Genomic DNA, 13,333 nt, shown 5'->3' on the forward strand with positions numbered 1-13,333 from the left:
TGGGCAAGGCTAACACGTCCATGTATGCTACGTGTGGGACTAGGTGCCCTTACACCAAATTGGGCCAAATCTACACTGCCGCTTCCAGCAGGAGGAGACTCAGATCGGGAGTCACCCCTGCTACCAGTCCTGCCCTCCATATTTTGCTCTAAATGTGGGCACACACAAAACAATGAAACAAACAATAAACTTTTTTTCCCCACGTGGCGACGAAGGTCCCAGCTATCCTGGCGAGGTCACCAATTTCTCTTACGACCACAGTTCCCAGCCCCTTCACCAAGCTGCCGCACCTGACCAGCTTCACCGTGCCACCTCTTACGTGGACTCAGTGCAGTGCTCACAGACGGATGTACAGGGTCCCTTGTGACTCCTGCACCCTATTCACGACGGTCGTAACTTTAGGTCACACCTACCTATCCACAGACAAGGGAAATACTCCAAACAACACTTAACACCCACAGTTGCAGAAGAATCGAAAGCCACGTCTAAGAAAAAAAAAGTTAATATACAATAACATGCATATGATCGATATATAATACCCTTTTGGTCTTCCACCCACCGTGAAAATGCTTCCACTACCCAACAGAGTGTTTTACCCTCAAGCCGAATAGTATCGTTTACTGCCCCCTGGACGACAGGCCTCGTCAGAACCTGGGGAGGGTGTAAAATATACTACGCGGCTAATTACTTGGGTCCTTTGCGGCTGAACTGCTTCAGCCCGCAGCAGCATTTAAAACAAACAGGAACACTAACCAGGGAGACAAGAAACTACTACGGAAGAGTGCCCACGAACACACAGGAGGGTCAATCACCGCTCGATGTGCACAAAACTCGGCGCTTTCACACACGCAGCCGAGGAGTCACTTCCCAGGGTATATTGTGGGTAATACACAACTACCCTTACTGGCAGGTTTCTCTGGAGACTCTTCTTATATATAAATAGGCCAGTAATGATTCACTTATATCCTTACGGCAACTGACCTAGCTGCCTATTATCATAAGAACATAAGAACATAAGAAATAAGGGAAGCTGCAAGAAGCGACCAGGCTTACACGTGGCAGCCCCTGTATGAAACACACCTACCTATTTCCATCTATTATCCCCATCCATAAACTTGTCTAATCTTCTCTTAAAGCTCTCTAGTGTCCTAGCACTAACTACATGATTACTGAGTCCGTTCCACTCATCTACCACTCTATTTGAGAACCAATTTTTTCCTATCTCCTTCCTAAACCTAAATTTTTCAAGCTTGAACCCGTTATTTCTTGTTCTACCCTGGTTGCTGATCCTAAGAATTTTTCTTACATCTCCCTTGTTATAACCCTTATACCACTTAAAGACTTCTATCAGGTCCCCTCTTAACCTACGTGTCTCTAAAGAATGTAAATTTAACAGCTTCAACCTCGCCTCGTAAGGAATACTCCTCATCCCCTATATCCTTTTAGTCATTATCCTCTGTACTGATTCTAATAGACCTATATCTTTCCTGTAATGTGGGGACCAGAACTGCACAGCGTAGTCTAGATGAGGTCTGACCAGCGCCAAGTATAACTTTAATATTACTTCCGGCCTTCTACTTTTAACACTCCTAAAAATGAATCCTAGTACCCTATTTGCCCTGTTTCTGGCTTCTATGCATTGTTTCCCTAGACGGAGTTCAGAGCTAACTATAACTCCTAAATCTTTCTCGTACCCTGTACCTACCAGAGTTTGGTTGTCTAATGTGTACCTATTGTGTGGGTTTCCTCTACCTACGCTAAGCACTTTGCATTTATTGATATTAAATTGCATTTGCCATCTATCCGTCCATTCATTTATTCTATGTAAGTCTGCCTGCAAGGCGATGGCATCCGATTCTGACCTAATTAATCTACCTATCTTTGTGTCATCCGCAAATTTACTAACATCACTACTAATTCCACTATCCAAGTCATTGATATATATTAGAAATAACAATGGCCCTAATACTGATCCCTGTGGCACCCCACTAATTACATGACCCCACTCGGATTTCGAGCCGTTTATTACCACTCTGTCGCCTGTTACCAAGCCATGACCCTATCCAGCCTAACCTTCCCATCTATCCCGTGTGCCCTAACCTTTCTCAGGAGCCTTTGATGGGGTACCTTGTCAAATGCTTTACTAAAGTCCAGATATAAGATATCATAACTATCACCATTATCTACTGCCTCGTACACCTTACTGTAAAAAACTTAACAAGTTTGTCGGGCAAGACTTCCCCTTCGTGAAGCCATGCTGTGACTGATTTATCAAGTTATGTTTGTCTAAATGTTCCCCAATGTTCCTCGCTATTATTGACTCTAACATTTTACCTACAACTGAAGTTAAGCTGACAGGTCTATAATTAGACGCTAAAGTTTTATCTCCTTTCTTTAAGATGGGTACTACATTAGCCTGCCTCCACATTACTGGTACCTCACCCGACTCCAGTGATTTCCTAAAGACAGAAACTAACGGCTCACTAATAATCTCTTTACATTTCTCAAGTACTCTGGGATATATTTCATCAGGTCCTGGTGACTTGAACTTTTTTAGCCTATCTATCTCCTGTTCCACTATCTCCCTAGTTATGGAAATATCTGTCAGCTTTTCATTCTCATCTGCTCTAAACACCTGTTCACTATCTGGCATATCCTGCATGTTTTCCTGGGTAAAGACAGTTAAAAAATAATCATTCAGAAGTTTACTTATCTCCTCCCCAGAACTAACCAGCTCCCCATCTGCTGCCTTTAATGGACCTACAGTATCCTTATTCCTCGTCCTGTATACCTGATAAAATCCCTTGGGGTCCGTCTTCGCCTAGCTGGCTACCTTTAATTCATAATTGTCCTTAGCTTTCCTCGTTAACTTCCTGACTGTTCTAACTAATTCATTATATTGTGTCCTTAAAACTTCTTCACCTGCCCTTAATCTCTTATATATACTTCTCTTACGCCCTATATAATGTTTTAACCTAGCAGTCATCCATTTAGGGTCATTTGTTTGTGATCTTATTGTTCTATACGGGATATTTGCTAACTGACCTGTATGAACTTTATCTACGAAATATCTATACAATTCATCTACATTTACTTCACCTAATCCCCTCATCTCGTCCCCTACCATCCTCTCCACTCCCTCATCTACTCTCCTCGACCTCACCTCTCTCATTTCAGCATGACCTGACATTCCAACATACTCACACCTATCTCCCCATTCGTTTTTCCTCCTCCCCTTCCGGACACATCTTCCCTCCTCTTGTCCTACACCCTCACACCTCACCTCACCTCTCTCATCCTGCCTTATCTCTCTGAACTCCGTCCCTGACCTGACCTCACCCTGCATCCTTGGCCAGTCCACTCCTTGGAGGTACCTTTTTAATTCTTCAAAATCTACTCTCCTAAAGTCAGGTATTTTACTAGTGTTTTTGTTTCTAACAGTTTCTTCCCATTCTAAATTGTACCTAATTTCTCTATGGTCACTGTTACCTAGCTGTCCTCCAACCTCTACCTGCGTGACTGCTTCCTCCCTGCTAGTAAGAATTAAATCTAGAATATTATTCCCCCTTGTGGGTTCTACGACTACCTGTTTTAAAAAATTATCCTGAATTACCTTAAGAAATTCCTCTGCTTCCTTGTTACCCACCATCAGACTCCAGTCAATATTCCTAAAATTAAAATTTCCTACCACACATACCTGACTGTACCTGCCTGCTTTATTTAATTCCTGCCACAGTGAGGTGTTAATTTCCTCTGTACTGGTCGGTGGTCTGTAAACTACCCCTAGTACTACTGACTGCGATCCTTCCTTAATATCTACCCATATCGACTCTGCTTTGTTATCTGTTTTAATTCTATTGTTCATACAACACTGTAATGTGTCCCTAACGTATAACGCGACGCCTCCTCCTCTCATGTTCTCCCTATCTTTATAGAACATTGTATACCCATCTATCTTAACCTCTGGATTAAATACTTTTCCTGACATATCTAACCAAGTTTCAGTTAAAGCAATGATATCAAATTTCTCTACACTCGCTATTCCTCTAAGCAAGTCTATTTTATTCAGAATACTTCTACAGTTTGTGTAGTAAACACTTAAGCTATTTCTCACCATCCCTGAGCTAGCTACCTTTCCAGATTTAACTATTTTGCCCCTCGCTCTCACCTCACTACCCCTTCTTCCCTCCCGACTAACGAAAAAAGTGCTGGAGTGCAGTTACCTCCCGCTCGAGTGTTTCGGCCAAAACACGAACACCCTGGCGTGACAAATGCACTCCATCCCTGGAGTACAAGGTGTCCCTACCATAGAAAAGGTCCCAGTTGTCGATGAGCGTCCATCCATTACTCCTACAATGATTCGCGAGCCTGCGATTCACTGTAATAGCCCTGGACAGCCACTCAGCACCAACTCCCCTCCTCGGCAAGACACCACGGGCATCCCTCCCTTGTCCCTAATCCTGTCCAAAGTCTGTCGAAACCTCCTGATAAGCTCCTCACTCCTGACCTTACCAAGGTCATTCCCTCCCGCACTGAGAAAAACAATGGGCTTGGTCCCATCTTTTTCCAAGCACGTGTCTAGCCTATCAGCTACCTTCCCTATCCCGGCCCCCGGCAAACACACCCTCGACCTACGCTTCCTATTCCTAGCACAGAAGGCACTATCTAAGTGCCTAACCTGACTATCACCAAACACAAGCACTCTACCTTGGGGCAGGGTAACTGCATCTGTCCCCTCCTTCTTGCCTCCTCTCGCCCTGTCCACCTCCTTCTCCTTCCCTTCCTCCAGCACATTGAAGGGATTCTTCGTCTCCACGCAAGGTGCCCTGAGGACCTTCACCCTCTTGGCTCCCCTGCACACAACCGACCACTGCTCCTCCGTCGCCTTACTAGGTAAGGTGATGGTGAGGCACGATCCTCCCACAGGTACTGAGCTCCTCTCATAGAACTCAGCCTACAGGTCTGAGATTCTCTCACGAAACTCAGCCTGCACCTCCGAGATCCTTCGATGGAACTCAGCCTCCACCTCTGAGACCTTCGCAACGAAGGCCTCGAGAACAGAACTAACACAACCAGTTGACTCAGCAACACAAGGCGCCATGTCTACACTAGCCAGCTATATTAGCGTCAGGTCACTGCTCACTAAACACGTCCGTTCACTAGGAACCCTGACCCGTGTCTCCAAAAAATGTTAGAGCACGTCTCTGTATGTGTACTCCTTTCAACTGCTGGGGTAGCGACTGCCGTGGGAAAATGTTCCAACTGCCACAGGGTTGCCAGATTCTCAACACAATATTATCGTACAGGGAGCTCAAAAATATTGTTTTCGTGACAAAATTATGGTACTGTCATTGATGAAACATCGTACAAATTATCGTACATTTTGAGGTCTAATATCTATCCCTTGAGATAAATAAAATGTACACTTTATGCATCATTTCTAAATATACTAAATATTAATACTGAGAAATTCAAATAAATAATCTTTCACAGATTAGTGTTTCATTGGAAATAAATCAAATCACATTTTAACACATACCATACCTCAATAGCAAATCACATATAATAGGCCTCATCATCACTGTAAAGAAATGAAACAATTTTTTTTTTTAGAAAAATTTTCATATTTATATGCAATTAAAAATAACTATTCATATTCTAGACATAGGCTATACCTCATGGCTCATAACATTACTCAGAGTCAGAATGTGAGGTGCCAAGAGAGAATACATATCATTTGTTGGGTTAATGTTTTTACAGCATGATCCAGTAGTCTTCATACATTCTGTTGCTAGCAGTATCCCATTTACAGATGCTGTCTTCAACCTGTTTCTTACCTTAGTTTTGAAAAGGTTAATTTTACTAAAAATTCTCTCACATTCTGCATTCGAATGGAGCAGGCTAAGAACAGAGAGTGCAAACTGTGACAGGTCTCTTAAGTTTGGTTTATCTTTTAATAATGCAGCCCAAAACTCATCACTGTCCTCTGTATTCAAGGTTGAGTTGTCACACTCCAGTGGCAATATTCACCATTGATCATCCAGTCTTTGCAATAATGAGCTGTATTCTGAAGGTACAAGAAGGAACAATGCAGTTACTAAGGGTACCAAAGAAGGAACTGCCTTCCTAAAATTCAATGATAAAGCATTGGAGTCAGACAATTCAGTTTTGAGATGCCATTGTCGTTGAAATCATACCGCTTTTTAATTTCACAGCAAGCCATAGACATAAAGTTGCGGCAGCGTTGGAAAATATCCTGCAACTCGGATTTTCTTGCTGTTACACGGGAGTCTTGCAGTTCCTGTAACACTTTTACACCTAGATACATTCCTGTGTCTCTGAGATGCTTATCGTTTCTATCTGGATCTATCAAATAAAGTTCTGTTTTCATTACATATTCTCTCTCCATGAATGAAAGGAGACTACCCTTAGAAAGAACTTATTTTTTCATGGAGCACTGTTATGGCTGGCTTATCTGACTGAAAATACTTATTAAAATTAGTGAACTTTGGCAAAATCCAATCTAGGAAATAGTAGTACAACTTAATAAAAGGGTCACGTAGAGAGTTGAAAATTTGCTCAGCAGCAACTAGCTTCTCAGATAACCACATGTCTTAGGAAAACAACCGAAGAGCTTCCCATTGTTCCAAGAGCCTCTGAACAACAGCAACCAATGACAACCACCTCCTCTGTGATGGGGTGTAGCATCTTGTAGGGCTTCAAGTGAAGAAAAGACTAAAATTGTAGAAACTCTGGCGCTTGCTACTACAATCAAAGAAATTGTACTCCTTTCTTGCTAAATCCTCACACCTTCTAGGTAAAGTCTTATAAGCCTCGCTGGCACAGAGTTGAGCAGAATGACAAACACATTTGAGTACAAAAAGCCCAGGGCATTCATTACGAAAGCGACTTGTAACTGAATTGTGAGCTCCCATCATTACACTACACGCATCAGCCCCAAAACCTATAATTTATGTAACTGGGATTTCATGTTTCTCAAATATTTTCATCATTCCCTCATAGAGATTGTTAGCAGTGGCTCCTTTTCCAGCATTTTCAGAGTTGGCTGTATTGTAAACCTCACACTGCTCCCAGAATTTACTTTCAGCACACTCAGTATCATGATCAAAGAATCTTACTACAACACAAGATTTTTTTTCTTATGGAACCAACATCAGTACACTTGTCCGTAAGAAAGCTAAATTTTGTTTATCTTAGTTTGTGAGCAAGTTGTTCTTAGTAGGACTTTCCTATGGCATTAGTTACAACTGCAGTTGCTTTAGTTCTTTTCATAGCAAATTCCTGTGCTATGTTGGAGTCACTGAAAATATCTCTCAAGGCCTCTGACAAGTGACCCATTACCTTAAAAGGCACATTATGTGCAGCTAGAATACCTGCCAGCTTTATTTCTACCCTAGCCACAGGATCTTTTGTGGTTTATTATTTTCTTAAAGAAGGTTGATACTTGTCCGTTGTAAATTTGAAATATGAAGTGTTTTTTGCCTTTTGCATGATTTTTTTTTTTTTTTTGGCACTTAGCTCTGCAGTCATAGTAACGTTGCAAATTTTACACCTAGCTTTATACTGGTCAGTTGTTTCCTGTAGCCACGGCTTGAAAGCAGGGTCTATTTCCCATTCCATCCTATATCGTTGCTGACGACGAGAGTGAGAGCCTGAAGCAGATGCCTCAGCCTATCTAGAAGGGCCAGCAGGTGCATGCGTAGAGTATTAAACTTGTATGACATATTTCACTGCTTGAACTCACGATGCTACACATAATACCATTTGCCTCTTTTACATGTACACTAAGTTTTCACTCACTTTAATAATCTTAAATAACCACTATGATATTTAACATTTCTGTCTGATGTAGCATTTGGCGGTGGATATTACATCATACAACCTTCTCTTCTCATTAACTACACAAAAAAAAAAAAAAAACAGAAGTAAAGCTATTCACTTATTCTGTAACTAATTTCCTGTAAGATGCATAGGTTAAGAAAGCATCACAAATAGCTCACCTTTCTCTTTTTGGATCCTGAAGATGAGTCCATACTGAATGAAGGTTCTTCTAATCTATTTAGGCTTACCAAACCCGTGAGTCCGCGACGTGTGTTTCACAGGTTCTGAACGTGAGTATTTCTCGTCTTTCTAACGGTAATATGAAACATTCCAATCCCACTGTTTATTTTTCCAGACACTTTATGAAACTAAGTGACAGTTACTGTTTTTTTTTTTTTTACTCTTACAATATTCTATACAACTATTTAGTAAACATCGAAAATTATCGTACAAATCGTACGAAATACAGAAAATTATGGTACAAACTGTATGATAATGAGGAGCACCATCGTACATCGTACAGAGGGGTAAATAATCGTACATGTACGATAATTATCGTACGTCTGGCAAGGTGTTGGAATCCAACACCTTCCCGCGTCGTTCCCAAAAAGGGGGGTGGGTTGGGGGTTGCGACACACATACGAGTACATACAGACGCGCGCCCACACCTGCTCCTCAAGCAGTCTCTACTTGAATAAAACACTTTACTTAAAAAAAAAATAAATAAATGAATAAAAAATCTGATCAAACAAAAGGGACCAGATGAACACTGATTATTTCTTGGTCAAGGGCAACTCTTCTGCTGTGAACCAGGTGAGACTCAAACTGATTAGATAAAAGGGAAATAAGGTAAATTAATCGGAAAATGAGAGTGTCTGGGTAAGAAAATTCTTATGGTAACCTTATGGCACCGAGCGGCCACTCTTCATCGTACATCTGGTGTCCGTACCATGAATCTCTATCTCTTTTTTTTTTGTCTTTTCTCTCTCTCTCTCTCTCTCTCTCTCTCTCTCTCTCTCTCTCTCTCTCTCTCTCTCTCTCTCTCTCTCTCTCGTGTAATATCGCTGTACGTAATATATATATATATATATATATATATATATATATATATATATATATATATATATATATATATATATATATATATATATATATATATATATATATATATATATATATAAAGTTTACTCCATACATGGGCAAATGTGGACACTATAGAGTTGGCAGTTGGAAGAATGAAAAGCTTTCACAGACGATTCACAAAGACTAACCATATATAAATTGTGTCAGGGACGGGATGTGAAGTTTTCATTTAATAATATTAATAAATGATAGACCGAGGACATTCAGTGTAGGAAATAGAGACAGTTGAATGTTGCTGAGGCGATAGTTGTCTGACACGATACGTGGAATTGATATATGGGGAAATTGGGTTTCTGAGGCACTTAAGAGCACCAAGTTTACTCTGCTCCAATCAGATATTTTAGAAAGATCAGGAGTCAGGCGTTCTGTGACTTCCCTACGTGAATTGCTTAATTCTTGAATGTGTGGACGCTTAAGAAAAGAGGAACTCTACTGCTGACAGGTTTAGGAGAACAGTAACCGTCTACCACAGCAAAAAACAGATCGGTCGAAAAGGAAACTTGAGATGAAGTTGCGGAGAAAAGAAAAGAAGACGTAGGAGGGTAGTCTGGAAATTAAAGCTTTGTGCCAGTTTCTATAAAATGCCATTTATATTTTTTAAAGCTAATGCGAAAGTTTCTCCAAAATCCTTAAATTAGGATGACCAAGTAAGCCAGAAAAACACAAGTGGAACGGCCACGACGGACAACATACTGGCGATCAAATATAAGCTTGTGAAGTGATAGATATTTAAGAATCTTCTTGTTGAGGATAGATTCAAAACCTTAAAAGAAAAAGAAAAAGTAATCAGAGCAATAGGACGGGATTTTGAAGAGTTAGAACGGTCACCCATTTTAGGAACATGTTTAATATAAGTAAACTTCCAGCAAGAAGGAAATCTAGATGTTGATAGAGTTTGAAGATTTTGACATGGCAAGGTGAAAGCACAGTCAGTTCCGGAGAAGAAGAGGAATGACACCATCAGGTCAATGAGCCTTCTGAGAATCAAAGCCAGTGAGAGAGAGAAAAAATAAATTAATTAATAAATAAAAAAAATAATAATAATACTAATAATAATAATAATGATAATGATAATAATAATAATAATAATAATAATAATAATAATAATAATAATAATAATAATAATAATAATAATTATAATAATTATAATAATAATAAAACATTCCAAAGAATCTTAATAGTAAGCATGAAACAGAGAATCATCCACGGTAGAGTTCTGCTTTAGAGATAGATGAGAGAATCCTCTAAAGTAGAGTTCAGCTTTGGAGATAGATGAGATATCAGTGGTGCCATCAGGTTGAAATAAAAGAGAGAGAAATGGGAGACATTTTGTCTACGTGCTCGAATTCCCGAGAGAAGTTGGAACAAGAAAGATTTTGACATTTTCTATTGATGAATGAGTTTTGTCCAATTGGTGTTCAGTCTTCACATAATTTTGGAAAGATTAGGGTGAAAAAAAAAATAGGAATTTACGTTTTCATGCAGGATACAATCACTCACCTCCGTTATGAGCTCAGCACTCAGATATAGGTCCCTGACATGGAAGTAGTCATTCCATGAAAAATAAAAATAATACTTCCTGAAGTCTTCTCACTTAGTAGTCAAAACGCCAGAGACACGACAGATGAATTGGACCGATAATTCAAGATACAGACAGATAAAGGGTTGTGATTGGAGGAGCCCAACGGAGAAGACAAAGTGACGGAATAAACAGGCCAGAAATGTTGGGCGTGTCTCTAAGACGGCCAGGAATATGAATAGGATGTTGCACTAATTTGTCTAGTTTATGGAGGATAGCAAAGGCTAAGAAGTGAAGGGAAAGAAAACCCAAAGATGGTGGTGAACAGTGAAGTCTCCATGAATGGAGCTCTCTACGAAAGGGAAGAGAGTCAAGATGGGCTCCACATCAGTCAAAGAAATATTTGTGGTTAGCTGAGTTAGGTGAGAGGTATGCAGCATGCCTGAATCAGGCTTGAAAGTGACACTGAAATCGGAGCCAGATCGCAGAACATTCGGAAGACTCATGAGAAGTGATCTCGAGATCAAAAGTGAGGATAAGAAGATAAAGTTTAGAATAGGATGGATGATGTTCCAGAAATTAATGTAGAAAGTAAAAAAAAAAAAAAAAAGAACAGTCTAACCTTAAACATCTATCACTTCACAATCTTATATATAATCGCCAGTATGAGTTCCGTCGTGGCCGCTCAACTGATGACCTCTTGGCTTTCCTTACTGAATCTTGGTCATACTCTTTTAGGGTAAAGACAAGTTCCTGCAGATATCTTGGCTCAGTGCAGAAAGTCACCCGAAGCAGGGGATTTTGTTAGATAATTATATATATATATATATATATATATATATATATATATATATATATATATATATATATATATATATATATATATATATATGAGACTATAGAAAGTATAGGAATATGTATCCATGTCAGAGACAATCTCCACTATTATTCGCTTTGCACAGAAATATATCTGACACGGAAGCAAAAAAAACATTCCAAGGAAAATCGATTGAGGTGTGGTAAGAGAACCAGAGGCTACAGAGAACCGATGGAACGGATACTGAAATAAGATTTTGATCGTAAGCCTAATGAAGAAAAAAGATTAAGGGGAAAAGCTTAACAAAATTAAGTGAATGTTAGGCACATTTCTAAGGCGGCCAGGAATTACGGCAAGGTGGTGCACTAAATTATATAAGTCTTGAAGAAATGTAACGATGAAGGATTATTCACCAAATTTGCCAATGAAAAATGATCACCGAAACTTCGAGTATTGAGATTTCCGGGAAAGGGAAAATAGATTAGAATATGCTCTATTTTGGAAGTTGAAAAGTCAAAGGATTTTACATATAACATACACAACACATATGAAATTTAGTAAGAGTGTAACAGTAACGTTTTATCTAGATTGTGAAAAATTTTCCTGATTCAAGAGCGTGGGACAAGTGGGGAAGCTACAATGTTGAGTTGAGTAAATAAACTTAACAGTGAACTTTATATTGAAATATGGGAAGAAACTAATAGGATAGAGAAAAGGGTGGTGATAGGCCCAGACACATCTAATTTATTGAGGAACAGGAATTAAGGCTTGATGTAAAACAGGTTCTGTTCCACAGATTGGAATTTATATCCAAGTACGTGACCTATATGCGTTGCGAAGTGTACCGGAAGATATACAGCGTCGCTGTTCCATCACCAAATCGAAAGTCATTCAAAAAACTTTCAGTCGTATATAACAACTTATAATTTTGGAATAATTAAGGCAAAGAATGAGAGAGAGAGAGAGAGAGAGAGAGAGAGAGAGAGAGAGATTGTTTATATGTCTGTCGACTGCTAACGTGACACCAATGTGGGAGAGGAACACACAACACCTCGATTACCAAGTTAGTCGGGTTCCACTATAGCTCCCCCTTTTGCCAATACGTATTCAATTAAAAAAATCAAATGAGAGTGGAAAAACAGATAAACTATAATAAATAAGAATAAATTGAATACATGTGTATTACTGAACTCAAAGATGGTAGTTTAATGTTTACTTTTTGCTGCCCATGAAGTTGTGTTATCAGTGAGGGAATCAAACATGGCCTGTAGAGCTCGTCCACACGGGCTGGTCGGGGAGACGGCGGTGGGCAAGTAAGCATTGGCCCATTTGTTGCCCTCTTCACGTAGCAGATTCACAACGGTATCTGAAATATGTTAGAGACTTATTACCTTTATATATAAGAAATAAGTGATATATAAAAAAATAACAAATGTCACTTTTTTTTGTTTTTAATTCCAGTATTTTTTTTTTCCAGCAATTTACGCCCTAAAACTACGACATTCATTTTAAGGGTAACATTGATGTAAATTTTAAATATGGCACCGATTTGGCTGAGATTTAAAAAAAAAACACGACACATTAAAACATAATATTCTCGCAAGGTTTAAAAGGTGCTAGGATAATTACCTTTTATTTTTTTTATATGATTAAACTTTCCTTCTAATTTTCATTTATATTTCCTTCCTCATAAAAAATTGTTCATCAGTTTTCTTATAACACTTAAAACAACCAATCCTGTACATTTGCAAGTGTTATTTTACCTCTTGAAAGAAACTGCATGATTTTGTTTATTTTTATTTATTTATTTATTTATTTTATTATTATATTATTTATTTTATTTATTAGTTATGACATACTGTTACTCACACTTTAAGGAAAAAAAAAAATATTTATTTTGTGCTTAAAAAAAACAAAAAAAACACATACTTAAAAATTTGCTTTATGCCTTCTTTTCTCAAGTGCTACAGTTAGAATGAAAATATCTCGTTTAGGAGATATAAATTGCTCAA

General features: G+C 39.0%; 2 protein-coding genes across 4 annotated transcripts in view; both read right to left on the reverse strand.

The window, feature by feature from the left end:
* The window catches only part of LOC135091511 (nose resistant to fluoxetine protein 6-like), a 144,512-nt gene that overhangs the window by 108,702 nt on the left and 22,477 nt on the right, over positions 1–13,333 (reverse strand). For all 3 annotated transcript variants that reach the window (XM_063989219.1, XM_063989220.1, XM_063989222.1), the window contains one exon: positions 12,538–12,687. In XM_063989219.1, the coding sequence (XP_063845289.1) occupies positions 12,538–12,687 (150 nt within the window). Of the gene's footprint in view, positions 1–12,537; positions 12,688–13,333 lie in introns of those variants that run through there.
* On the reverse strand, positions 1,670–8,054 carry LOC135091203 (uncharacterized). The gene is made up of 4 exons (XM_063988647.1): positions 8,022–8,054; positions 7,456–7,692; positions 7,239–7,425; positions 1,670–6,613 (listed from the first exon to the last, which is right to left on the reverse strand). The coding sequence occupies exons 1-4, from the start codon at positions 8,052–8,054 to the stop codon at positions 6,429–6,431; spliced, it is 642 nt and encodes a 213-aa protein (XP_063844717.1). The 3' UTR covers positions 1,670–6,428.

Source organism: Scylla paramamosain, chromosome 37, assembly GCF_035594125.1.
Source record: "Scylla paramamosain isolate STU-SP2022 chromosome 37, ASM3559412v1, whole genome shotgun sequence".
Taxonomy (NCBI): Eukaryota; Metazoa; Arthropoda; class Malacostraca; order Decapoda; family Portunidae; genus Scylla; species Scylla paramamosain.